This window comes from Manis javanica, chromosome 15 (assembly GCF_040802235.1).
Source record: "Manis javanica isolate MJ-LG chromosome 15, MJ_LKY, whole genome shotgun sequence".
In the NCBI taxonomy this organism is placed as follows: domain Eukaryota; kingdom Metazoa; phylum Chordata; class Mammalia; order Pholidota; family Manidae; genus Manis; species Manis javanica.
Window position 1 is genome coordinate 18,748,365 of NC_133170.1, and position 26,250 is coordinate 18,774,614.

The following is a 26,250-nucleotide window of genomic DNA, read 5'->3' on the forward strand; positions in this document are numbered from 1 at the left end:
TGGAGGTCCTCAGGGAGTCCTTGATTTATTCATTGGAAGGAGCAGAAATTGTCTTCAAGTTCCTTTGTAAATCTGTACTCAAGAAAATAGATGTGAAATAATTTCCCTGCCATGAAAACCAACAGAATACAAAACAAACGAAGGGAAGAGTTATTTTATTGAGAATCAGAAAACCAGATCAGTGTTAATGACATAGAACATTTTAACATTAAAGGGAATCTATTAAATTGCTCAAGGGCACATGCATTTATATCCTGTGCCTCCCAGAACAGACCGAACTAGTTCAGAAACACACACATACTCAATCAAGAAAACAGCAGAGGCAGAGGGCAAGAATAACCAAGAGATAAATTTCAATAAATCCCTGGAAGACAGAAAACAGATAGCAGTATATTGATGGGCCATAGCAAATGCAGTCAGTCTTCTATGGAATGTTCCATGAGGGGGCTGAGTTGGGGGATGGGATGCCACAATCTGCCAAATGGGATCTCAGAGGGGCTCTGGGCTCAGGATGAGGGATCAGTCTACATCCTGGAAGCAGACTGGTTTGCTGAAAATATAAACAGAGAACAGGTACAGCAGTTAAATTCTCCTCTCTCCAGCCCCCTGAGCGCTGACACTGATATATGCCAAGCATATGAATATGCCATTTGGCAAGCTCTGCCCAGGAAACAAAATTGTTTCAGAATTTCCATTCAGCAGAGTAGCCTATCCGAAAGTCAATATTGGAAACCAATATAGCTGGGAGGTGCCTATACCAGATCCCATCTTCCATGCTTAAATGTGAAGAAACACACCGAAGATGAACAGACATGTGGGGGAAAAAAAGCATTATAAAAAAGAGAAGAAGATAAATAAAAAGGAAAAAAGAAGAACCACAGGGAAAAAAGGAAACTTGGGTCTACGAAAAGATTTGACATCCACGTATAGATAGGATGAGAAGAAAAAGGAATAAGCAGAGAACAGTAAAGTTAAAAATAGGATAGCAAAAAGCACAATAAAAGATAGGAAAATATAGGACAAACATATACAAAAATGTAAGCAAAACGATAAAGAGAAACATAATATGAGAAGATATAAAAGAAATAGAGACATTGTCTTTTGACTTAGAATCCCAGAGAGAACAGAGAAAATGGAGAAGTGAATATTAGCAAAGAAATAGTAGGAAAAATAAAATCTCCCAAATTGAGAAAGACGAAAGTTTTCAGCAGAGAAGTGATCTCTGATTGCTGAGTAGCATGAGTGAGAAATCCTTGTAAATTTTAGAGCATCAATGATAAAAAAGAATCATAAACATTTACAGAAAGGAAAACACAGATCTGATCCAGAAAAGAGTGTGTCTAGGACAACACAGCTATGCTATAAGCTTGGAAAACAACCAGCCCAGAGGGGCCAGTAAGAGAGAGCCTCTGAGGGATGTCTCCCCCAAAGCAGTTGGGAGGACTTGGTGTGATAGACAAAGTAACAGTGAAGCTGGGTAACCCTGAGCATATGACATATATGTTATGTCATATGGCATATATCAGATCAAAGGCATATCAAATATCATATCAAAAATATATCATTCTTCGCTTAGAAATATTAAAGGCAGTTGGAAAACAAGAGAGAAATAAGTAAACAAAACAAAAACTTTATAAGACTTTAAGTAATTGATGACATGTAAAGGAAGAGATTCCTTTTGACCTTGATGATGGAAAGACATTCCACCAAGCAGCCCAGAAATGTAGACAATCAATGGCTAGAGAAGGAAGTGTTTTCTAAGCATACTACTTGACTTGCTTTGAAAAAAAAGAAATTATATAGTAAGAGTAATGTAACTGCTGTTGATTAGTTTTCTTCTGAGAATCAATTTATAGGAAAAATACAGAAGGGTCATGTAGGGCTAGTGAACAGAAGGTGAATGCTAAAAACCCTGAGAATGTAAAGGAAAAGAATGGCTGACAGAATGCAGAAAGAGGAAGGAAAAGTTGGATACAGAAGTAAAGACACTAGTAGTCATATCCTAGATAAGCAAAGACCCGAGATAGTGACTGAAGCTGATGGAAAAAGAAATATCACTTGAATTACATGAGTGAAATTATAGTGATAATCAGTAAGATATCTAAAATAGTAAGCATGGAATTTAGGGAATGAAAACAGATAGGAAAAGCTGCCAAGGGTATAAATTAATATCCCCTCTTATATAACAGGGACCCTAGAAATATTGTTTAAGTCTGTTTAAAGGTGTAAGCTATTTAAAGTTAACAGTGGTAACTACTAGATGGAAGCACATAGAGTTTCCTCTAGTAAGTGGAGAACAGAAAGGGTGTAAACGAAGTTTTGCTATTTATAATAAGCTCATTTTATTAAACACATATTTCTTATACTGATTTTATAACACTAGTTTGGCAATAAAATAATGTATTAAGAACCATCCCTAAGCCTCATCCCACTTGTGAACCTCATCCCATCCTTATTCTAATCCCCAAACTCATTATCTGGCCAACCTGTTTCTCCAACTCCATTACTAAGCTTGAAAGGAGCACATAGCTGGCATCTCAAAATGGCCATGGGATTGGCCAAATGAAAATGTCACGAGTAACCAGCCATTTCATCCTCTGTGACCCAATTTCTCAGCCATAAAATGAGTCTGCAGTGAATAATCTAAAGTCTCTTGTGTTTTAACACTTCTGAGGAATGTGTGTGTATGCTTGTTTACATACAGTATTTGTTTCTTTCAGCACTAGACGCTGAAGCCAACTATCCACAAGATGGCACTCTAAGTCCAGTTCTATAGAGAGTCTTTTTTTTCTTTTACTGGGAGAAATGACAACGCATAAGGCACTTTATTTTGAAGAAGAGGTCAGTAAGGCTGTAAATAACACCCAGAGACCTGGCTTAGCTCCCTACTACCTTCAAGCATTTACTAAATTTCTCCAATGGCATGCAAATTGTATCGCCAAAACCGTCTTTCTCTGGTTCGGACCTCCACTACCAACTGTGCACTGCCCTAACCACTCCAGTTATTCTGAGATCCCTGGCAGGTACCGCACCAACCAAACCTTGTAGCACCCTCACTTCTGTATCAGGCAGCGCTCTGCCAGAGAAGCAGAGCAAGCAAGGTGTAAACACATTAAGAAATTTATTGCAAGAAACGTGCTGCTACTGGGGGCTGGCTAGGTAGATTTAAAGTCTTTAGGCAGTCTGTCAGGAGGGCGGCCTGGAAACTCCACAGACCATATTTCTTGTTCAAGGAAACCTCAATTCTGCTCTTAAGGCTTTACAACAGGTTGGAACAGGCCTACCAGATTAGCAAGGATTATCTCCTTTAAGTGAACTGATAGCAGATGTTTATGATAGCTACAGAATACCTTCACAGCCTACCCAGCTTGTGTTTGAATAACTAGGCACTATAGACTTGTCAAATTGATAGATACGTAAAACTGACCATCCTGTTTCTCTGCCATTTTCCTTTCTTCTTGCTGGAGCGCTTCGGGGCAATTAGAATCCTTGTGCCGTTGGTGGGAATATAAAGTGGTGCAGTCCATTAAGGAAAACATTTGTTCCCCAAAATACAAATGTTGGTGGTGTTCCTTCACTCCCCCAAATTATTGAAGCTGCACCTCCCAGGCTTTGAATATACTCACACTCGCTTGTTCCCTTAATGCTTCCCCCAGATTTCAACAACATGGCCTTTGATGATCGCCTCTCCTCCCTGAGTCTCAGGACACAGGATGATCTCAGTGGAAGAATCCAGGGCATACTCGTGTCCATGCCCACCCTCAGCCACTGACTGTTTTCTTTGGACCAAATTTACATACCTTGACTTCCTCTTCCATTCTCTTGGAATGGACAAATAAAGGCCTAATTCTTGGCACGGCCAACGAGGCATAGTGTCTAACCCTCTGCTGGCCCAGTCTCATCTTGCAGTGCGTTCCTCCGCCTCACTCTGCACCTGCGTCCGTGGTCTTCATCAGTTCCTTGAACTTGCCAGGCTCGCTCATGCCTTGGGCTCCCCTGCCTCTGCCCAGGGTGCTCCCACTCACACCACACCTTCACCAGCCAGAGAATTAGCTTTCCTTCGGATCTCACTTCAATTGTCCTTTCTTCAAGAATACCTGTCCTGACAACCTTACTAGGTTATTTCCCCATTATACGCACTTACAGGTTTATGTACCACAGATATAGACCTTACCACAGCTGAAATTTTATTTTTCTATATGTGGTTTTTTTTTTTTTTTTTTTTGAGAGGGCATCTCTCATATTTATTGATCAAATGGTTGTTAACAACAATAAAATTCAGTATAGGGGGGTCAATGCTCAATGTACAATCATTAATCCATCTCAAGCCTAATTCTCGTCAGTCTCCAATCTTCTGAAGCATAACGAACAAGTTCTTACATGGTGAACGAATTCTTACAGAGTGAATAAATTCTTACATGGTGAACAGTACAAGGGCAGTCATCACAGAAACTTTCGGTTTTGATCATGCAATATGACCTATAAACCATCAGGTCAAATATGAATATTCATTTGATTTTTGTACTTGATTTATATGTTGATCCCACATTTCTCCTATTATTATTATTATTTTTATTTTTAATAAAATGCTGAAGTGGTAGGTAGATGCAAGATAAAGGTAGAAAACATAGTTTAGTGCTGTAAGAAGGCAAATGTAGATGATCAGATGATCAGGTGTGTGCCTATGGACTAAGTATTAATCCAGGCTAGACAAGGGCAGCAAAACATCCACGGATGCAGAAGATTTCTCTCAAAGCAGGGGGGGTGAGGTTCTGAGCCTCACCTCTGTTGATCCCCAAATTCTCACCTGATGGCCCCCCTGCGACTGTGCCTGTCTTAGGTTGTTCCTCCCTTGAGGAATCTTACCCGTCTCTGGCTAACCAGTCATCTTCCGGGGCCATACAGGGAAATGTAAAGTTGGTAAGTGAGAGAGAAGCCATATTGTTTGCAAAGGTTAGCTTTTTACTTCTTTGCAGATTTATGCACTGTGGCTTCTATGCCCAGCACTTGTCTCGAGGTATCTTTACCACCTGGAGGAATTATGATACTCGGTAAATTCGATATGAGGCACGAATTCTATTTAAAGTTTGTAATTAGGAAGGAAGAAGAAAAGCTATAGATGTAGCATATGAAGGAAACTTGGGAGGATTGATTATTTCTTTGACATATCTTCTTGTATAGTACCTTAGGTATGTATAGGTTTTAAACTACTAACTAATTTGCACACACATATTGACATAATAGGAATACGGTGACATAAACAAAGCAAATCTATAATTACCAGCCATCTCCAGTGAAGCCAAGAAAACCATTTAGGCACCCTAGGCATTTGTGAAAATTTATCTATGATATGATGGATATTTTCCAACTGTACTTGAACCATCAGACAAATTAAAGCAGCCCATTTCTGGGATCTGTTCACATCCCATATGTTCTTTTAACCATAGATAGTCTATAGTCATGAGATTTTGGGGTGCTACAACTTGCACCCCTCCCAACTCCTGGTTGAGTTCCAACAGTACAGATCCAGTCAAATTCGTTGTCTCACTGTATGCACATGCCAGCCTAGACATCTCCCTCCTCCTTCTTATGGCAAGTCCAGGAGATGGTGGGCTGGATGCAGCCACAACCGCAGCATCGTCCGGATCCCTGTGGAGGCTTTTTGATGATCATCCCCCGGCACGAGTCCTCCAGAGAGTGCTGATGCCGGAAGCTCCTCCTCATATCGTATCTTAGTTCATTTTCTGGGTATCCAAGCTAGGCCTTGATCTTCTGCGTAGAAACAAACAGACCCTTTGCCCACACTTTGACATGCCCTCTATACCACTGTGCAGAACTCATTGGAGGTCAGCACACAGTAACTGCTTTTTTTTTTTTTTTTTTTAATTAAGAGAAAGGAATATTATCAGAAAAGAGTACCTCCATAGCTGATCATCTGACACCCTTTAAGTGATCAACATTAAGGATATTTAAAGCATGCGTTGATCTTTGATTTACCAATAGTTTTATCCTGTTAAGGAGTAATCCCCCTTTTCTTTCTTTCTTTCTTTTTTTTTTTTTAAATTTTTAATCTACACTTACCTGAAGAATACTATGTTTACTATGCTCTCCCCTATATCAGGTCCCCCCTAACAACCACATTACGGTTACTGTCCATCAGCTTAGCAAAATGTTGTAGAGTCACTACTTGTCCTCTCTGTGTTGTGCAGGCCTCCCTCCCCTTTCTCCCTCCCCCCCATGCATGCTAATCTTAATACCCCCCTTCTTCTTCCCCCCCCTTATCCCTCCCTGCCCACCCATCCTCCCCAGTTCCTTTCCCTTTGGTACCTGTTAGTCCATTTTTGGGTTCTGTAATTCTGCTGCTGTTTTGTTCCTTCAGTTTTTCCTTTGTTCCTATACTCCTCAGATGAGTGAAATCATTTGGTATTTCTCTTTCTCCGCTTGGCTTATTTCACTGAGCATAATACTCTCCAGCTCCATCCATGTTGCTGCAAATGGTTGGATTTTTCCACTTCTTATGGCTGAGTAGTATTCCATTGTGTATATGTACCACATCTTCTTTATCCATTCATCTACAGATGGACATTTAGGTTGCTTCCAATTCTTGGCTATTGTAAATAGTGCTGCGATAAACATAGGAGTGCATCTGTCTTTCTCAAACTTGATTGCTGCGTTCTTAGGGTAAATTCCTAGGAGTGGAATTCCTGGGTCAAATGGTAGGTCTGTTTTGAGCATTTTGATGCACCTCCATACTGCTTTCCACAATGGTTGAACTAATTTACATTCCCACCAGCAGTGTAGGAGGGTTCCCCTTTCTCCACAGCCTCGCCAACATTTGTTGTTGTTTGTCTTTTGGATGGCAGCTATCCTTACTGGTGTGAGGTGATACCTCATTGTAGTTTTAATTTGCATTTCTCTGATAATTAGCGATGTGGAGCATCTTTTCATGTGTCTCTTGGCCATCTGTATTTCTTTTTTAGAGAACTGTCTGTTCAGTTCCTCTGCCCATTTTTTAATTGGGTTATTTGTTTTTTGTTTGTTGAGGCGTGTGAGCTCTTTATATATTCTGGACGTCAAGCCTTTATCAGATCTGTCATTTTCAAATATATTCTCCCATACTGTAGGGTTCCTTTTTGTTCTATTGATGGTGTCTTTCTCTGTACAGAAGCTTTTCAGCTTAATGTAGTCCCACTTGCTCATTTTTGCTGTTGTTTTCCTTGCCCGGGGAGATATGTTCAAGAAGAGATCACTCATGTTTATGTCTAAGAGGTTTTTGCCTATGTTTTTTTCCAAGAGTTTAATGGTTTCGTGACTTACATTCAGGTCTTTGATCCATTTTGAGTTTACCTTTGTATATGGGGTTAGACAATGGTCCAGTTTCATTCTCCTACATGTAGCTGTCCAGTTTTGCCAGCACCATCTGTTGAAGAGACTGTCATTTTGCCATTGTATGTCCATGGCTCCTTTATCAAATATTAATTGACCATATATGTTTGGGTTAATTTCTGGGGTCTCTAATCTGTTCCACTGGTCTGTGGCTCTGTTCTTGTGCCAGTACCAAATTGTCTTGATTACTATGGCTTTGTAGTAGAGCTTGAAGTTGGGGAGTGAGATCCCCCCTACTTTATTCTTCTTTTTCAGGATTGCTTTGGCTATTCGGGGTCTTTGGTGTTTCCATATGAATTTTTGAATTATTTGTTCCAATTCATTGAAGAATGTTGCTGGTAATTTGAGAGGGATTGCATCAAATTTGTATATTGCTTTCGGCAGGATGGCCATTTTGACGATATTAATTCTTCCTAGCCATGAGCATGGGATGAGTTTCCATTTATTAGTGTCCCCTTTAATTTCTCTTAAGAGTGACTTGTAGTTTTCAGAGTATAAGTCTTTCACTTCCTTGGTTAGGTTTATTCCTAGGTATTTTATTCTTTTTGATGCAATGGTGAATGGAATTGTTTTCCTGATTTCTCTTTCTATTGATTCGTTGTTAGTGTATAGGAAAGCTACAGATTTCTGTGTGTTGATTTTGTATCCTGCAACTTTGCTGTATTCCGATATCAGTTCTAGTAGTTTTGGAGTGGAGTCTTTAGGGTTTTTTATGTACAGTATCATATCATCTGCAAATAGTGACAGTTTAACTTCTTCTTTACCAATCTGGATTCCTTGTATTTCTTTGTTTTGTCTGATTGCCGTGGCTAGGACCTCCAGTACTATGTTAAATAACAGTGGGGAGAGTGGGCATCCCTGTCTGGTTCCCGATCTCAGTGGAAATGCTTTCAGCTTCTCGCTGTTCAGTATAATGCTGGCTGTGGGTTTATCATATATGGCCTTTATTATGTTGAGGTACTTGCCCTCTATTCCCATTTTGCTGAGAGTTTTTATCATGAATGGATGTTGAATTTTGTCAAATGCTTTTTCAGCATCTATGGAGATGATCATGTGGTTTTTGTCTTTCTTTTTGTTGATGTGGTGGATGATGTTGATGGATTTTCGAATGTTGTACCATCCTTGCATCCCTGGGATGAACCCCACTTGGTCATGGTGTATGATCCTTTTGATATACTGTTGAATTCTGTTTGCTAATATTTTATTGAGTATTTTTGCATCTACGTTCATCAGGGATATTGGTCTGTAATTTTCTTTTTTGGTGGGGTCTTTGCCTGGTTTTGGTATTAGGGTGATGTTGGCTTCATAGAATGAGTTTGGGAGTATTCCCTCTTCTTCTATTTTGTGGAACACTTTAAGGAGAATGGGTATTATGTCTTCTCTGTGTGTCTGATAAAATTCCGAGGTAAATCCGTCCGGCCCCGGGGTTTTGTTCTTGGGTAGTTTTTTGATTACTGTTTCAATTTCTTTGCTTGTAATTGGTTTGTTTAACTTTTGTGTTTCTTCCTTGGTCAGTCTTGGGAGGTTGTATTTTTCTAGGAAGTTGTCCATTTCTTCTAGGTTTTCCAGCTTGTTGGCATATAGGTTTTCATAGTAGTCTTTAATAATTCTTTGTATTTCTGTGGAGTCTGTCGTGATTTTTCCATTCTCATTTCTGATTATGTTGATTTGTGTTGACTCTCTTTTTCTCTTAATAAGTTGGGCTAGAGGCTTATCTATTTTGTTTATTTTCTCAAAGAACCAGCTCTTGGTTTCGTTGATTTTTGCTATTGTTTTATTCTTCTCAATTTTGTTTATTTCTTCTCTGATCTTTATTATGTCCCTCCTTCTGCTGACTTTAGGCCTCATTTGTTCTTCTTTTTCCAGTTTTAATAATTGTGATGTTAGACTATTCATTTGGGATTGTTCTTCCTTCTTCAAGTGTGCCTGGATTGCTATATACTTTCCTCTTAAGACTGCTTTCGCTGCATCCCACAGAAGTTGGGGCTTAGTGTTGTTGTTGTCATTTGTTTCTATATATTCCTTGATCTCTATTTTGATTTGTTCATTGATCCATTGATTATTTAGTAGCATGTTGTTAAGCCTCCATGTGTTTGTGAGCCTTTTTGTTTTCTTTGTAGAATTTATTTCTACTTTCATACCTTTGTGGTCTGAAAAATTGGTTGGTAGAATTTCAATATTGTGGAATTTACTGAGGCTCTTTTTGTGAGCTAGTATGTGGTCTATTCTGGAGAATGTTCCATGTGCACTTGAGAAGAATGTATATCCTGTTGCTTTTGGATGTAAAGTTCTATAGATGTCTATTAGGTCCATCTGTTCTAGTGTGTTGTTCAGTGCCTGTGTGTCTTTACTTATTTTCTTCCCGGTGGATCTATCCTTTGGGGTGAGTGGTGTGTTGAAGTCTCCTACAATGAATGCATTGCAGTCTATTTCCCTCTTTAGTTCTGTTAGTATTTGCTTCACATATGCTGGTGCTCCTGTATTGGGTGCATATATATTTAGAATGGTTATATCCTCTTGTTGGACTGAGCCCTTTATCATTATGTAGTGGCCTTCTTTATCTCTTGTTACTTTCTTTGTTTTGAAGTCTATTTTGTCTGATATTAGTACTGCAACCCCTGCTTTCTTCTCACTGTTGTTTGCCTGAAATATGTTTTTCCATCCCTTGACTTTTAGTCTATGCTTATCTTTGGGTTTAAGGTGAGTTTCTTGTAAGCAGCATATAGATGGGTCTTGCTTTTTTATCCATTCTATTACTCTATGTCTTTTGATTGGTGCATTAAGTCCATTTACATTTAGGGTGACTATTGAAAGATATGTACTTATTGCCATTGCAGGCTTTAGATTCGTGGTTACCAAAGGTTCAAGGTTAGCTTCTTTAGTATCTTACTGCCTAACTTAGCTCACTTATTGAGCTGTTATATACACTGTCTGGAGAGTCTTTTCTTCTCTCCCTTCTTATTCCTCCTCCTCCCTTCTTCATATGTTGTGTGTTTTGTTCTGTGCTCTTTTTAGGGGTGCTCCCATCTAGAGCAGTCCCTGTAGGATGCCCTGTAGAGGTGGTTTGTGGGAAGCAAATTCCCTCAGCTTTTGCTTGTCTGGGAATTGTTTGATCCCACCATCATATTTAAATGATAGTCGTGCTGGATACAGTATCCTTGGTTCAAGGCCCTTCTGTTTCATTGCATTAAGTATATCATGCCATTCTCTTCTGGCCTGTAGGGTTTCTGTTGAGAAGTCTGATGTTAGCCTAATTGGTTTTCCTTTATAGGTGACCTTTTTCTCTCTAGCTGCCTTTAAAACTCTTTCCTTGTCCTTGATCCTTGCCATTTTAATTATTATGTGTCTTGGTGTTGTCCTCCTTGGATCCTTTCTGTTGGGGGTTCTGTATAATTCCATGGTCTGTTCGATTATTTCCTCCCCCAGTTTGGGGAAGTTTTCAGCAATTATTTCTTCAAAGACACTTTCTATCCCTTTTCCTCTTTCTTCCTCTTCTGGTATCCCTATAATACGAATGTTTTTCCTTTTGTATTGGTCACATATTTCTCTTAGTGTTGTTTCATTCCTGGAGATCCTTTTATCTCTCTCTATGTCAGCTTCTATACGTTCCTGTTCTCTGGCTTCTATTCCTTCAATGGCCTCTTGCATCTTATCCATTCTGCTTATAAATCCTTCCAGGGATTGTTTCACTTCTGTGATCTCTTTCCTGACATCTGTGATCTCCTTCCGGACTTCATCCCACTGCTCTTGCATTTTTCTCTGCATCTCATCCCACTGCTCTTGCATTTTTCTCTGCATCTCATCCCATTGCTCTTGCATTTTTTTCTGCATCTCTGTCAGCATGTTCATGATTTTTATTTTGAATTCTTTTTCAGGAGGACTAGTTAGGTCTGTCTCCTTCTCAGGTGTTGTCTCTGTGATCTTTGTCTGCCTGTAGTTTTGCCTTTTCATGGTGATAGAGATAGTCTGCAGAGCTGGTACAAGTGACCGCTGGAAGAGCTTCCCTTCTTGTTGGTTTGTAGCCTTTTCCTGGGAGAATAGCGACCTCTAGTGGCTTGTGCTGGGCAGCTGTGCGCAGACAGGGCTTCTGCTTCCTGCCCAGTTGCTTTGGGGTTTATCTCCACTGTTGCTGTGGGCTTGGCCTGGCTGGGGCTGTTCCTCCAAAATGGTGGAGCCCCGTTAGAGGGGGAGCAGCCAGGAGACTATTTATCTCTGTAAGGGGCCTCTGTGCTCCCTGCTGCCCAGGGGGTTAGAGTGCCCAGAGATCCCCAGATTCCCTGCTTCTGGTCTAAGTGACCTGTCCTGCCCCTTTAAGATTTCCAAAAAGCACTCTCCAAACCAAAACAACAACAGCAACAATGAGAGAGGGAACAGAAAGGAAAAAAAAAAGAAAAAACACGCGATTTTTTTTTTTTTTTCCTCAGGTGCCGGTCCCAGGCACCCGCGCACTGGTCCTGCTGCCCTGTCTCCCTAGCACCAGGGTCCCTGTCCTTTCAAGGCTTCCAAAAAGCACCCACCCACCGGTCCCGCAGGGAAGGAACGCTCAATATTCTTGGTCCTCAGGCACTGGTCCCACGCACCCGCTCACCAGTCCCGCCGCCCTGCCTCCCTAGCACCGGGGTCCCTGTCCCTTCAAGGCTTCCAAAAAGCACTTGGCAAAAAGAGAGAAAAAAAAGGGGAAAAACGCGCGATTTCTTCCGTCCTCAGGTGCTGGTCTCAGGCACCCACCCACCGGTCCCACAGGGAAAAATGCGGGATATTCTTTGTCCTCAGGTGCCGGTCCCAGGCACCCGCTCACCAGTCCCGCCGCCCTGCCTCCCTAGCACCGGGGTCCCTGTCCCTTTTAGGCTTCCAAAAAGCACTCGCAGAAAAGAGAAAAAAAAAAGGGGAAAGACGCGCGATTTCCTCTGTCCTCAAGTGCCAGTCTCAGGCACCCGCCCACCGGTCCCGCAGGGAAAAACGGGGGATATTCTTTGTCCTCAGGCGCCGGTCCCAGCCACCCGCTCACCAGTCCCGCCACCGTGCCTCCCTAGCACTGGGGTCCCCGTCCCTTCAAGGCTTCCAAAAAGCGCTTGCCAAAAAGAGAAAAAAAAAAAAAAGGGGAAAAACGCGCGACCTCCTCCGTCCTCAGGCACCGGTCCCAGGCACCCGCCCCCAGGTCTCGCAGGGAGAAACGCGGGATATTCTTTGTCCTCCGGCTCCGTTCCCAGGCACCTCCTCACCGGTCCCGCCACCCTGCCTCCCCAGCAACGGGGGCCCGTCCCTCTAAGGCTTCCAAAAAGCGCTCGCCAAAAAAAAAACTGCTCCGGTTTCTCTCCACCCGCCGGGAGCCGGGGGGAGGGGCGCTCGGGTCCCGCCGGGCTGGGGCTTGTATCTTACCCCCTTCACAAGGCGCTGGGTTCTTGCAGGTGTGGATGTGGTCTGGATGTTGTCCTGTGTCCTATGGTCTCTATTTTAGGAAGATTTTTCTTTGTTATATTTTCATAGCTCTATGTGTTTTTGGGAGGAGATTTCCACTGCTCTACTCACGCCGCCATCTTGGCTCCCCTATATGTGGTTTTTTGTTTAACATTTCTCCCCAGCTACACTGTAAGTGCCACAAAGGCAGGGACCGTGTCTGTTTTTGTTTCTTCTTGTGTCTGCGATACTTTGCAAGAGTACCTGGCACAAATTTGTGCTCAAGACATTTGGTGAATGAATACATAATCAGCCTTTGTATGCCTTTCAAGATTTAACACAGTGTATAATTTCCTGACACTGTCATAACCAAAGCAAATAGGGCTCCTATAACAAAGCACCGTAAAACAGGTATATGTATACATCAAACTAAAAACCTGCACAGCACAGGAAATAATCACCAGAGTGAAATAGTGACCCACAGAATCAAGAGAGAGAGATAAATCATATACATATACATACATACATATATATCTGTTAAGTGATTAGTATCCAAAATGAATAATGAAATTCTACAACTCAATGGCAAAACTAAGCCCAAATAACCTGATTAAAAAATGGACAATTAACACACAGAAATCTGTAGCTTTCCTATACACTAACAATGAATCAATAGAAAGAGAAATCAGGAAAACAATTCCATTCACCATTGCATCAAAAAGAATAAAATACCTAGGAATAAACCTAACCAAAGAAGTGAAAGACTTATACTCTGAAAACTACAAGTCACTCTTAAGAGAAATTAAAGGGGACACTAATAAATGGAAACTCATCCCATGCTCATGGCTAGGAAGAATTAATATCGTCAAAATGGCCATCCTGCCCAAAGCAATATACAGATTTGATGCAATCCCTGTCAAATTACCAGCAACATTCTTCAATGAATTGGAACAAATAATTCAAAAATTCATATGGAAACACCAAATACCCCGAATAGTCAAAGCAATCCTGAAAAAGAAGAATAAAGTAGGGGGGATCTCACTTCCCAACTTCAAGCTCTACTACAAAGCCATAGTAATCAAGACAATTTGGTACTGACACAAGAACAGAGCCACAGACCAGTGGAACAGATTAGAGACTCCAGACATTAACCCAAACATATATGGTCAATTAATATTTGATAAAGGAGCCATGGACATACAATGGCAAAATGACAGTCTCTTCAACAGATGGTGCTGGCAAAACTGGACAGCTACATGTAGGAGAATGAAACTGGACCATTGTCTAACCCCATATACAAAGGTAAACTCAAAATGGATCAAAGACCTGAATGTAAGTCATGAAACCATTAAACTCTTGGAAAAAAACATAGGCAAAAACCTCTTAGACATAAACATGAGTGACCTCTTCTTGAACATATCTCCCCGGGCAAGGAAAACAACAGTAAAAATGAGCAAGTGGGACTACATTAAGCTGAAAAGCTTCTGTACAGCGAAAGACACCATCAATAGAACAAAAAGGAACCCTACAGTATGGGAGAATATATTTGAAAATGACACATCTGATAAAGGCTTGACGTCCAGAATATATAAAGAGCTCACACGCCTCAACAAACAAAAAACAAATAACCCAATTAAAAAATGGGCAGAGGAACTGAACAGACAGTTCTCTGAAAAAGAAATACAGATGGCCAATAGACACATGAAAAGATGCTCCACATCGCTAGTTATCAGAGAAATGCAAATTAAAACTACAATGAGGTATCACCTCACACCAGTAAGGATGGCTGCCATCCAAAAGACAAACAACAACAAATGTTGGCGAGGCTGTGGAGAAAGGGGAACCCTCCTACACTGCTGGTGGGAATGTAAATTAGTTCAACCATTGTGGAAAGCAGTATGGAGGTTCATCAAAATGCTCAAAACAGACCTACCATTTGACCCAGGAATTCCACTCCTAGGAATTTACCCTAAGAACGCAGCAATCAAGTTTGAGAAAGACAGATGCACCCCTATGTTTATCGCAGCACTATTTACAATAGTAGCCAAGAATTGGAAGCAACCTAAATGTCCATCGGTAGATGAATGGATAAAGAAGATGTGGTACATATACACAATGGAATACTACTCAGCCATAAGAAGTGGAAAAATCCAACCATTTGCAGCAACATGGATGGAGCTGGAGAGTATTATGCTCAGTGAAATAAGCCAAGCGGAGAAAGAGAAATACCAAATGACTTCACTCATCTGAGGAGTATAGGAACAAAGGAAAAACTGAAGGAACAAAACAGCAGCGGAATTACAGAACCCAAAAATGGACTAACAGGTACCAAAGGGAAAGGAACTGGGGAGGATGGGTGGGCAGGGAGGGATAAGGTGGGGGAAGAAGAAGGGGGGTATTAAGATTAGCATGCATCGGGGGGAGGGAGAAAGGGGAGGGTGGGCTGCACAACACAGAGAGGACAAGTAGTGACTCTACAACATTTTGCTAAGCTGATGGACAGTAACCGTAATGTGGTTGTTAGGGGGGACCTGATATAGGGGAGAGCATAGTAAACATAGTATTCTTCATGTAAGTATAGATTAAAAATTAAAAAAAAAAAGAAAGAAAGAAAAGGGGGATTACTCCTTGATAGGATAAAACTATTGGTAAATCAAAGATCAACGCATGCTTTAAATATCCTTAATGTTGATCACTTAAAGGGTGTCAGATGATCAGCTATGGAGGTACTCTTTTCTGATAATATTCCTTTCTCTTAATAAAAAAAAAAAAAGCAGTTACTGTGTGCTGACCTCCAATGAGTTCTGCACAATGGTATAGAGGGCATGTCAAAGTGTGGGCAAAGGGTCTGTTTGTTTCTATGCAGAAGATCAAGGCCTAGCTTGGATACCCAGAAAATGAACTAAGATACGATATGAGGAGGAGCTTCTGGCATCAGCACTCTCTGGAGGACTTGTGCCGGGGGATGATCATTAAAAAGCCTCCACAGGGATCCGGACGATGCTGCGGTTATGGCTGCATCCAGCCCACCGTCTCCTGGACTTGCCATAGGAATGAGGAGGAAGATGTCTAGGCTGGCATGTGCATACAGTGAGACAACGAATTTGACCAGATCTGTACTGTTGGAACTCAACCAGGAGTTGGGAGGGGTGCAAGGTGTAGCACTCCAAAATCTTATGACTATAGACTATCTACGGTTAAAAGAACATATGGGATGTGAACAGATCCCAGAAATGGGCTGCTTTAATTTGTCTGATTTCTCTCAGACTGTTCAAGTACAGTTGAACAATATCCATCATATCATAGACAAATTTTCACAAATGCCTAGGGTGCCTAAATGGTTTTCTTGGCTTCACTGGAGATGGATGGTGATTATAGATTTGCTTTGTTTATGTCACCGTATTCCTATTATGTTAATATGTGTGTGCAAATTAGTTAGTAGTTTAAAACCTATACATACTTAAGGTACTATACAAGAAGATATGTCAAAGAAATAATCAATCCTCCCATGTTTCCTTCCATATGCTACATCTGTAGTTTTTCTTCTTTCTTCCTAATTACAACCCTTAAATAGAATTGGTGCCTCATATCGAATTTACCGAGTATCATAATTCCTCCAGGTGGTAAAGATACCTCGAGACAAGTGCTGGGCATAGAAGCCACAGGGCATAAATCTGCAAAGAAGTAAAAAGCTAACCTTGTCAAACAATATGGCTTCTCTCTCACTTACCAACTTTACATTTCCCTGTATGGCCCCGGAAGATGACTGGTTAGCCAGAGACGGGTAAGATTCCTCAAGGGAGGAACAACCTAAGACAGGCACAGTCGCAGGGGGGCCATCAGGTGAGAATTTGGGGATCAACAGAGGTGAGGCTCAGAACCTCACCCCCCCTGCTTTGAGAGAAATCTTCTGCATCCGTGGATGTTTTGCTGCCCTTGTCTAGCCTGGATTAATACTTAGTCCATAGGCACACACCTGATCATCTGATCATCTACATTTGCCCTCTTACAGCACTAAACTATGTTTTCTACCTTTATCTTGCATCTACCTACCACTTCAACATTTTATTAAAAATAAAAATAATAATAATAATAATAAAGGGAGAAATGTGGTATCAACATATAAATCAAGTACAAAAATCAAACGAATATTCATATTTGACCTGATTGTTTATAGGTCATGATGCATGATCAAAACCAAAAGTTTCTGTGATGACTGCCCTTGTACTGTTCACCATGTAAGAATTTATTCACTATGTAAGAATTCGTTCACCATGTAAGAACTTGTTCACCATGTAAGAACTTGTTCGTTATGCTTCAGAAGATTGGAGACTGACGAGAATTAGACTTGAGATGGATTAATGATTGTACATTGAGCATTGACCCCCCTATACTGAATTTTATTGTTAACAACCATTTGATCAATAAATATGAGAGATGCCCTCTCAAAAAAAAAAAAATGGACAGACATTTCTCCAAAGACATACTAATGGTCAACAGGCATAAAAAAAGATGCTCAACATCACTAATCATAAGGAAATGCAAATTGAAGCCATCAATGAGATATTACCTCATACCTATTGGAATAACTGTTATAAAAAAAAGGCAGAAACTAAATGCTGGCAAGAATGTGGAGAAATTAGAATCCTTTTGCCCTGTTGGTGGGAATATAAAGTCATGTAGCCCATTAAGGAAAACACTAGGAGGTTTCTCAAAAAATAAAAAGTGGACCTACCATAGGATCCAGCAATTCCACTTCTGGGTATGTATCCAAAATAACAGAATCAGGACCTGGAAGAGATATTAGCACTCCCATGTTTATTGTGGCTTTATTCACAATAGCCAGGGTGTGGAAAGAAGCTTAATGTCCACTGACAGAAAAATCGATAAAGAAAATGTTGTATATACATACATGGAATATTACTCACCCATAAAAAAGAAGGAACTATTGCCATATGCTACAAAGTGGATGAACCTTGGGAATATTATGCTCTGTGAAATAAGCCAGTCACAGTAGGACTAATACTGCATGATTCCACTTACAGGAGGTATCGAAAGTAATCTAACTCCTAGAAACAGAAAGTAGAATGGTGGGTGCTGGGGACTGGGAGGCAAGAGAAAAGGGGAGTTACTATTTAATAGGTATACAGAGTTTCAGTCATACAAGGTGAAAATTCTCTAGGGATCTGCTGTATAACGTTGTGCTTATAATTAACAACATTGTACACAAAGATTTAAGAAGGTAGGTTTCATATTGTGTTTTTTACCACAATAAAAGAAAAATTTCAAGAGAATTTTTTGGGGGAATGCATGTGGAGGATGGCAATAGAAGGAGCTAAACAAGCGGATTCTAAATTCTAAATGAAAAGTAAACATGCAATAATAATCAGAAAAATGTATGAAAAAGAAGCATAATGAGACAGTGAAAGTTCTCATAGATCTTATACTCTGATTAATAGCTATTTAATAAACAGGTCAATGTAACTATGCAGAAAGTAGCCACATGTGATAAACATAGAAATTCAATAAAGTAGTGGGAACATGGATTATTAAATAAATTCCATAGGTCTATATGGCTACTTATCTGGGGAAAATACTTTCTGAAAAAACAATTTTCAGATGGATCCAAGATTCAAACTAAAAAAGGAAATTAAAAAATGGGAGACAATAGAAATTTTTTAAAATTTTTGAATGGAAAAAACCCAAGTAAAATAAATATATGAAATCCTTTAAAAATTGTTAAATATGACTATAAAATTTTAAGTGTCTGCATTGTAAAAAAATAATATAACTGAGAGTAAAAAAGAAAGAGGAAACCAAATGGGAAAAAAATATTTGTACTTCAGATAAAACACAAACAGGCATTTCTCTTTAGATAAATAAATGTAATAGATATAGATAGATAATAGATGATAAGAAGACAGATGATAAATAGAGGGCAGGTAGATAAATGGAGATAAATATCTTACAATTCAATATGAAGATCAATCATCTCATAGGAGAACAGCAAAGCACATTAAAGCCAACAATTCACAAAGACACTAAAGTGACTTTTAAACTTACAAAAATTGGCTCCATCTCAGGCAAAATAAAAATTTAATAATAATCTGTGTCAATGAGAGTGTTAGGAAAAATATTTATTAATTGTGTTAATAATTACAAATTATTTGGAGGCTAATTGGGCAATATCCTTCCTTCAAAATCCAGCTATTCTACCACTGGAAATTTATCCTGGAGATGAATCTGTGCAAAAGTATCATACATGTGCTGACATCTGAAGAGAGACATAGAAGTCTGAAAACATCCAAAATGGCCTTAAGTGTAACACTGGATAAATGAGTTAAGACGTCAGTCATACACATTGAACCTATGGGGTAGATCAAATTATACAGACCTGAGGCAATTCCCAAGATAAGTGAAAAAAAAAAAAAGATAATGTAATATATTACCATTGTGCAAAGAAATAAGTATATATGCATAAGTATGTGTATCCAGGGATAATCTCTGGAAGTATTCACAAGAAACCGGTAACAGGGGTTGACTGAGAATGGGAGCGGGACATGGCATTGGGTGGAAATGAGACTTCCCTTGTACTATATTCACTTGTATACTCTTTTAATGTTTGCCTTGTGCATGGATAAATATGTGCATGATAAATATGGATAGACAGGTAGTACAACAGCTTAAATTGATCGACAAGTGGGTAGAAATTCAGAATTAGCTAAATGGATTTAAAAATCTAATAGAAATCATCTTCCAAATGTTTGTGAAGTGTTCCTTCATTACAGCAGGTGGCACTGCTAAACGTGATTTGACTTTACCACTGAGCCCTGGAGAAATGCAAAATGAATGTAGACACTCATTCTGCAGAGCAGGAAACTGAGGCTCAGCGCCTTAGGACTTCTGGCCATAAAAAGAATGGTTTGCTTATATTTGAAATAGGTTTAGATTTATTTTTTGGTGTTTAGAATTTCATATTAAAAGGGCCTTTGCAATTCTTTAGTCCAATACCCTTGCTTTATTCTCAAACACTGAGTCGACAGGAGACAAGTGAATATGCTAATCATCTAGCAAGTCTTCCTGACTACCTTGCCACAGAGACGGTGTGACTGATGGACAATCAGCTCATGATTCTTGCTTTTAAATTTCAGTTTTCATCAAACTGACTCTGCCCTCAAGAAGTCAGAAGAAAGTCAAATAACTCATTTAGACTTGCCAAAAGGGCTGGGCTAGTTTGTACAAACATACAATTTTTGTGGCCTGAATAAGACTTTCATTCTAGCCTTTTATAGAACCTGAGTCCTTCTGTGTTTCTGTCTTTCAAACAATTCAGTGTCATATTTGCTTAGCTATAGTATCAGTTCTTGTGTTGTTCAGGCTTGTGTAACTGTTTTTCCTCTTGTGCTGAATATTGGTCTTACTGATTGTTCTCATCTGTGTGCATTTTCCCTTAGCTTCTTTAGTTGAAAAAATGCTCCCTCTCCTTCCCTCAGTTTATGGGGATTCTTGCTTTTCTCACTGTGCAAAGAAGAAAAACAGAGGTCAAATGCATTGCAATTGTATAGTGACAACTGTGTATGTGTGCCTAGGGTGGGACACTGCAGGGGAGCATTTTCTCCTTGTGTCCTGTGTTCTGCCCTGACTGTAATGCTGCTGAGCTCTAGAATGAGGGTTGGTGCCTACCTCATCACCAGCATCAATCCCTGCTTCTACCTAACAATGGGAACAAACAGGAAAGGCAGGGAGGGTAAGTGAAGGTCACTGCATACCCCTACCCAGATGAAGCCCCCTGGTCCCCCTGCTCCAGGGGAGGCCGACAAGGCCAGGGAGTGACATAGGTTGCGGAGGGAGAATGGCTATGTGAGGTCAGCCCTGGGAATCATGCAGCCCGAATGGCTTCAGTCCAACACTGACATTCCAAACTCTCAGACATTCTCTGCAGTTGAAGAAGCATTTAACCGGGTTAGGTCTGGGCTAGTGAGCATGTCTATCCATCAGTCAACCAACAGTCTGAGTCAGGACACACAGATGTTAGTTCTGGTCTGTATGACATATGTTTTCAGGGGCAAGTAGACCCAGTTAAATCAGTCACTGGGTGGTAACAAGTTAAGAATTAACTAATTCCTAATATTCAAAATGTAGGCTTGGACTACATCCATGTTTTCAAACTGGCACAAATACAAGAATCACCTGGGACCCTTAAAAAAAGTACAGATGTTGAGATCTCTCCCTTGGAGATTCTTATTCAGAACATGTTGAGTGGGGCCCAAATTTTGTGTTTTTAACAAGACATCCTAGATGGTTTTTAGTATCAAGAAAGTGTCAGAAGATTTCTAAACCCTTACATTCTATGACAATTTCCTTTGGCAAGTGCTCTTCTTATTTATTGTTGTCCTTCCCTCACACCAGTGGTTCTCATCAGAATCACCTCTGGAGGTTTTAAACATATCCAAGCACTTTCCCAAATTAACTAAAAGTCCCTAGTGGGTGGACAGTTTCTGTTCTTTGAAGCTGTCTCTCTGCTGGATGTTACCCATTTGCCCCTTCACATCCCCTGTCCACCCCTCCCCACCTGGTCTCTGCTGCGGGAGGTAAATGTTCCTGACCACATCAATGGGCTCCTTCGCCCTCTGACTTCCAATTGGGTTTATCCAATGGGAGGCCTCAGCAGGAGAGTAGAGAATGGAAGAACAACACTGGGGTATTTATTAGCTTCACCCCAACCCCTCCTGCTTACCCCTGGGATCGCTGTGGGGTGGTTGTGCCCCTCTGCCAAAGACCACAGCCCTCTCGGCAGACCTCACTTAGAGTTAGAGCAGACCTCTTGGGGCTCCTCGGGCCTACTATTGGTAATGTTGTAGCCCCAATAGTTGCTAGTCTCAAGTTACTGCTCTATGTCTTAAAGATACCCCTTCACCCTTCCCAAGCCTTTACAAGTAGTTCCTTTATTAAAGCTTCCTCAGTTACTCTGAATATTCTGCCATCTCTGCTGGCAGGACTTTGATGGGGAGAGTGATTTACTTTTACCTCTTTTGTATGTGCTATTTATGTAATAAGGATTTTCTTGTTACTTATTAGAAATAACAGAAATGATAGGATTTGAATTTGAGCATAGAAAGAAGGGAATTCTAGAATTTCAATGGACTTTAAATGATATCTGTTCTAGCTTAGCACTATAAGCTGGAATTGTACATGAAACAGGTCTGCTTCATCCTGTTCATTACAACTTTTCAAATATTTGCTAGCAATTAACATTGTCTCCTCTAGACTAAAATATTGCCAGTTCCTTCAACAGTTCCTCATGTAGCATGGTTTCTAGATCCTTCTCCATCCTGGCCATTGGATATGTTGCTTTGGGTACATTCTATTTTGTCAATTCTATGGCTTCATGTTCAAAGGAACATTTGCAAAGTAAGCCAACGTGCACCAGAGTCTCCCCCAGCTAGAGAAGAGCCCAGACCATCCTAATTGAGGGGCACCCTGGGGTGAACAAGTGCACACCAAGGGCTCTGGCTGTTGAATGGAGGCACGAACTCAAAAACAGGCACTGGGGAGGACCAGGAGTTCCTGCCTGATGGGGAAGCATACATCCCCACTACATTCTTTGAATGTCATGGTTACACTTTTGACTTTACACTTTTTTTGTTGTTGTATTTTTTTTCTTTTCCACTAAGAAGGGAACAAATGGAATTCTAGTCAGCCCAGGGGTAAAAGTAAGAAATAAGAGCACTTTACATTCCCATGGTCTGGAAATTCAGTCTCTTTACCCGCTTCCAATATAGATGTGTTCCTTGGGCTTCCAGTTTTCTGGCCGGAAAGTCACCAGGTCATTTGTGCAAAATAAGCAGCACAGAGCCTGTAGCAGAAGAAATTATCTTGAATGCTGAGCTCCTGTAATTCTTAGGCTCCGTCTCCGAGGACATCAGCATCACAGAATTTATCCCTACCACGAACTTACGATCACCAAATTCAGGCAAACTGGGGGATCCAAATGGTGAATCTTTACCTAAAATTACAGAACGATTTACTGGGAGGGTCAAGATTAGAACCCAGATCTCTTTCCTTTCTATAATCCTACCCTTCTTTTCAGTTAATTTACTCCATTCTTTTACCACAGGTTACAAAACTGAAATGAAGAAATTAATACTGCTAGTGCCCTAATCATCCAAGCCACACAGAGGCAGCATTTCAATTGCACAATTGCCTTGAAAGTACTGGGGAAGGATCACTATGTGCACATTACATTTGACACAACCTTGGAGGCGAAGCAAACCATCGCTTTGTGTAGCGGGTTCAACTACCTCTCCCTTGCAACTGAGTCTAAACTTTAGGGTACATAAATCTTTTCAATCAAGGCACTGTAAAAAAGGCTCACATTGTCCGAGTCTTGAGTTCAATTGTCCAGTCTTCCCTAATTTAGAGTTCTATAATTTAAAGTGGCATAGGACCTCAGGGATAACCTAGTTCAATACAATTTAGACCCAAAAAGTGCAGGATTTACAAAGGTACAAAACAGAGTCAGGACCTGACTCTTAAATCCTGTGCTCTTCTGCGCACAATATGTTTATTTCCTGTATTACTGTGCTTTCTTTGTTTAACTGGCTCTCGCAACAGGACATCAGTATCTGCATATATCATTTAATACAACTTCATCATAAGAGTCAAGGTAAATATCTCCTTTATTAAATGAGAAGGGAGGGGAGTGACATAAATATTCTTTTAAAAGCTTACCAGTGTTCGTAATGAGTGCCTAGCAAAAACTGATTTGAAGGACTTAATAAATAAACGAATTGTGGAGAAATACTGATGACTTCTAACTGGCTGATAGGAAAAGGTGGTAAATTTTGAAACGCCCTAACAGAAGTTGATGTTCATCCACTATTCTGAGCTGAGCTGTACTGCAACAGAGAGTCTGACACTAGCAAACTGTTAGTAATAACTAATGGGAAATGACTGTATAAGCCAAAGAAACCACTTCCGAACAGCTGAATTTCAAGACTAGCAGACAATCGGGCAAAAGTAATTGAAGTTATGGCAGATGCTGTTGAGAGTGGCAGGACCTCTGGTGCCTCAGATGATCCCAAACTGAGCAAGCTCATGCAATTCCAGGTGGCTGAACGCCTCCCAGGGACAAATCACTGTGATATCTGCAAGAAACGGAAGAACTCGTAAGCCACCCTCACCCTCAGGAGAGCCTCTTCTCAGCAAAGACATTCTTCAGGCAGAGACACCTCATTCCTCTTGCCTCTTCTCTGTCCCAGTAACCTGGACATTATCTAGAATGCAGCTCAGGAAGGATCAGACCACTTGCTTAATTAATCCTCTGCTGCTGATGGGTTCAGATATCCCCAGAATAGGCCCCCCAGATATCTCCTTTGGTTTCATTCTGCATCCTCCCTGGAGAAGTGACCCAAGGCTTTTGGCTGGGGCTGCCTATGGGGGTGCAGGCCAAAGCACAATCACTAAGGGAAAAGAAGTTGAATTCTAGTCAGGCCAAAGGTTAAAATGAGAAATAGAAGTATTTTAAACTCCCATGGTCTGGAAAGCCAGTTTCTTTCCCCACTACCAATTCAGATGCATTCTTTGGGCTTCTCTGACTCACTGTTTGGTTCCTTTACATTTAGAAATGTCTATAGCTAATTGCACACTGAGATACGATCTCAAGGCATTATCTAATCTAGTCTCGTGCTTCAGGCGATAAGATATTTTTATCCCCAATTACAGAGAATCTGGCTGACACCCGGAGAGATTAAACATCCAGCAAAGAATCACTGTTGTAGAAACGGAGCTAGGACCAGGCCAAAGGCCTCAGACCTCCCCTCTGTATAAAGCTCTTTCCTCTATTCCATATATGTTGGCAGAGCTAAGCCTATCAGCCACAGCCCACAGTGACCTTGCTACTCTTATATACACTTGCCCAAACCACAGAAACAGTTGATTTAGAAGAATAGCAAATAAGCTTTATAAATTGGCTAGAAAATTTGAGATCCCAGGAATGGTATTTGACTGCAAAAGCAAATGCACTAAGAATTGTCTGGCTGATTTTAGATTGGATGCTGATTTGTCAAAAGTGTACTGAATGAGTTGAAAACTTATATCCACACAAAAACCTGTACAATGATATTTGTACCAATATTATTTATAATTGCCAAAACTTGGAAGCAACTAAACTATGATACAACCATACAATGAAATATTATTCAGTGATAAAAGAAATGAGCTATCAAGCCATGTAAAGACATGGAGCAATCTTAAATGCATAAATATTTCTAAGTGACAGAAGCCAGTTTGGACAGGCTATGGAGTGTAAGATTCTAACTATATGACAACCTGGAAAAGGTAAAACTAGAAATGTAAAAAGACTGGTGGTTGTTAGGAGTTTGCGGAAAAGGGCTGGAGGGGGATGAACAGGTGGAGAATGGGATTTTTACTGCAATGAAATTCGTCTCTATGAACTTGTCATGGTGGATACACGACATTGTGCATTTGTCAAAACCCATAGAACTGGACAACACAAAAAATGAACTCAAATCTAAGCTACAGATTTTAGTTAATCATAATGTATCAATATTGGTTCATCGGTTGTAACAAATATATCACACTAATGTAGAATGTTAATAAAATGGGAGACTGTGAACAGGGGTAGGAAAGATGCAGGGGAGGTGTGCGAGGGCTCTGTACTTCCTGCTTAAATTTTCTGTAAACTTAAAACTGCTCTAAAATTAGAATATTAATTCTTAAAAGGAATATGCAGTAATTTGCACTCATTAGTCAAGGAATAAAGTTGTTCTAGCCAACTAAAAAAGATTGCATTGTATACTCCGGAATTGTATAAAATCTCTGGATGTGAGAGACTCCATTTTGAAGCTCCACTTTCCTTTCTAACTAATGAACTTTTGAACTGGGCAAAAAGACCTTTTGAACTTGGCCAGAAATGGAGTTGTTTTTGTAAGAAATTTCTCATAAAATCAACAGGGCAACCCAAAAAAGACCATAAAGAAAAAATAGTATGTCTGGACTTTACAGAGGTAGGGTAGTTAATGCAAGCTTACCAGGACTAGTTTCACTTGATGGAGTCACTGAATTAGTCAAACAGTGTTGTTAATGAAATAACTCAGCCTGTTGGTGCCTGTTAGTCAATAATTCCCATTCTCCTTCTCCTCCTCTGTCCAAGTCATATAAATGCCCTCTCTTCTTCTTTCTCATAAAAACTTCTTGCTCCCCTGTGCAGACAGGACTGTTTCGAATTGCTGCCAGGAGTTGCAAATCTGAGACTCCAAATAAAGGCCTTAATTTCTTTTTCAGTTTGCCTGCTGTTTCGATAATACATTCAGTGTGCACAGCCCTGTTCTGGGTGCCAGAGGATGCGTAAGAAGAGGAAGCTGGTAAGGGACTGGTCTGCCTGGTGGAGTCAAACGTTCTCCAGGCCCCACCCTTTTTTCCAGTACCTCACTCTGTGGCCTCAGA

The 26,250-nt window shown here is 40.4% G+C and overlaps 1 protein-coding gene across 6 annotated transcripts in view; it reads right to left on the reverse strand.

Annotated features, from left to right (window-relative positions):
- Positions 1-200: 200 nt before the first annotated feature.
- PDE6H (phosphodiesterase 6H) overlaps positions 201-26,250 on the reverse strand; it is a 186,012-nt gene continuing 159,962 nt past the window's right edge. For 2 of the 6 annotated variants that reach the window (XM_073223444.1, XM_073223446.1), the window contains exons 4-5: positions 17,519-17,574; positions 201-550 (exon numbers count right to left, since the gene is read on the reverse strand). In XM_073223444.1, coding sequence (XP_073079545.1) covers positions 425-550; positions 17,519-17,574 — 182 coding nt within the window. In that variant the 3' untranslated portion in view covers positions 201-424. Of the gene's footprint in view, positions 551-17,518; positions 17,575-23,444; positions 23,931-26,250 lie in introns of those variants that run through there. The other 4 variants (XM_073223443.1, XM_073223442.1, XM_073223445.1 and 1 more) reach the window with 3 other exon arrangements.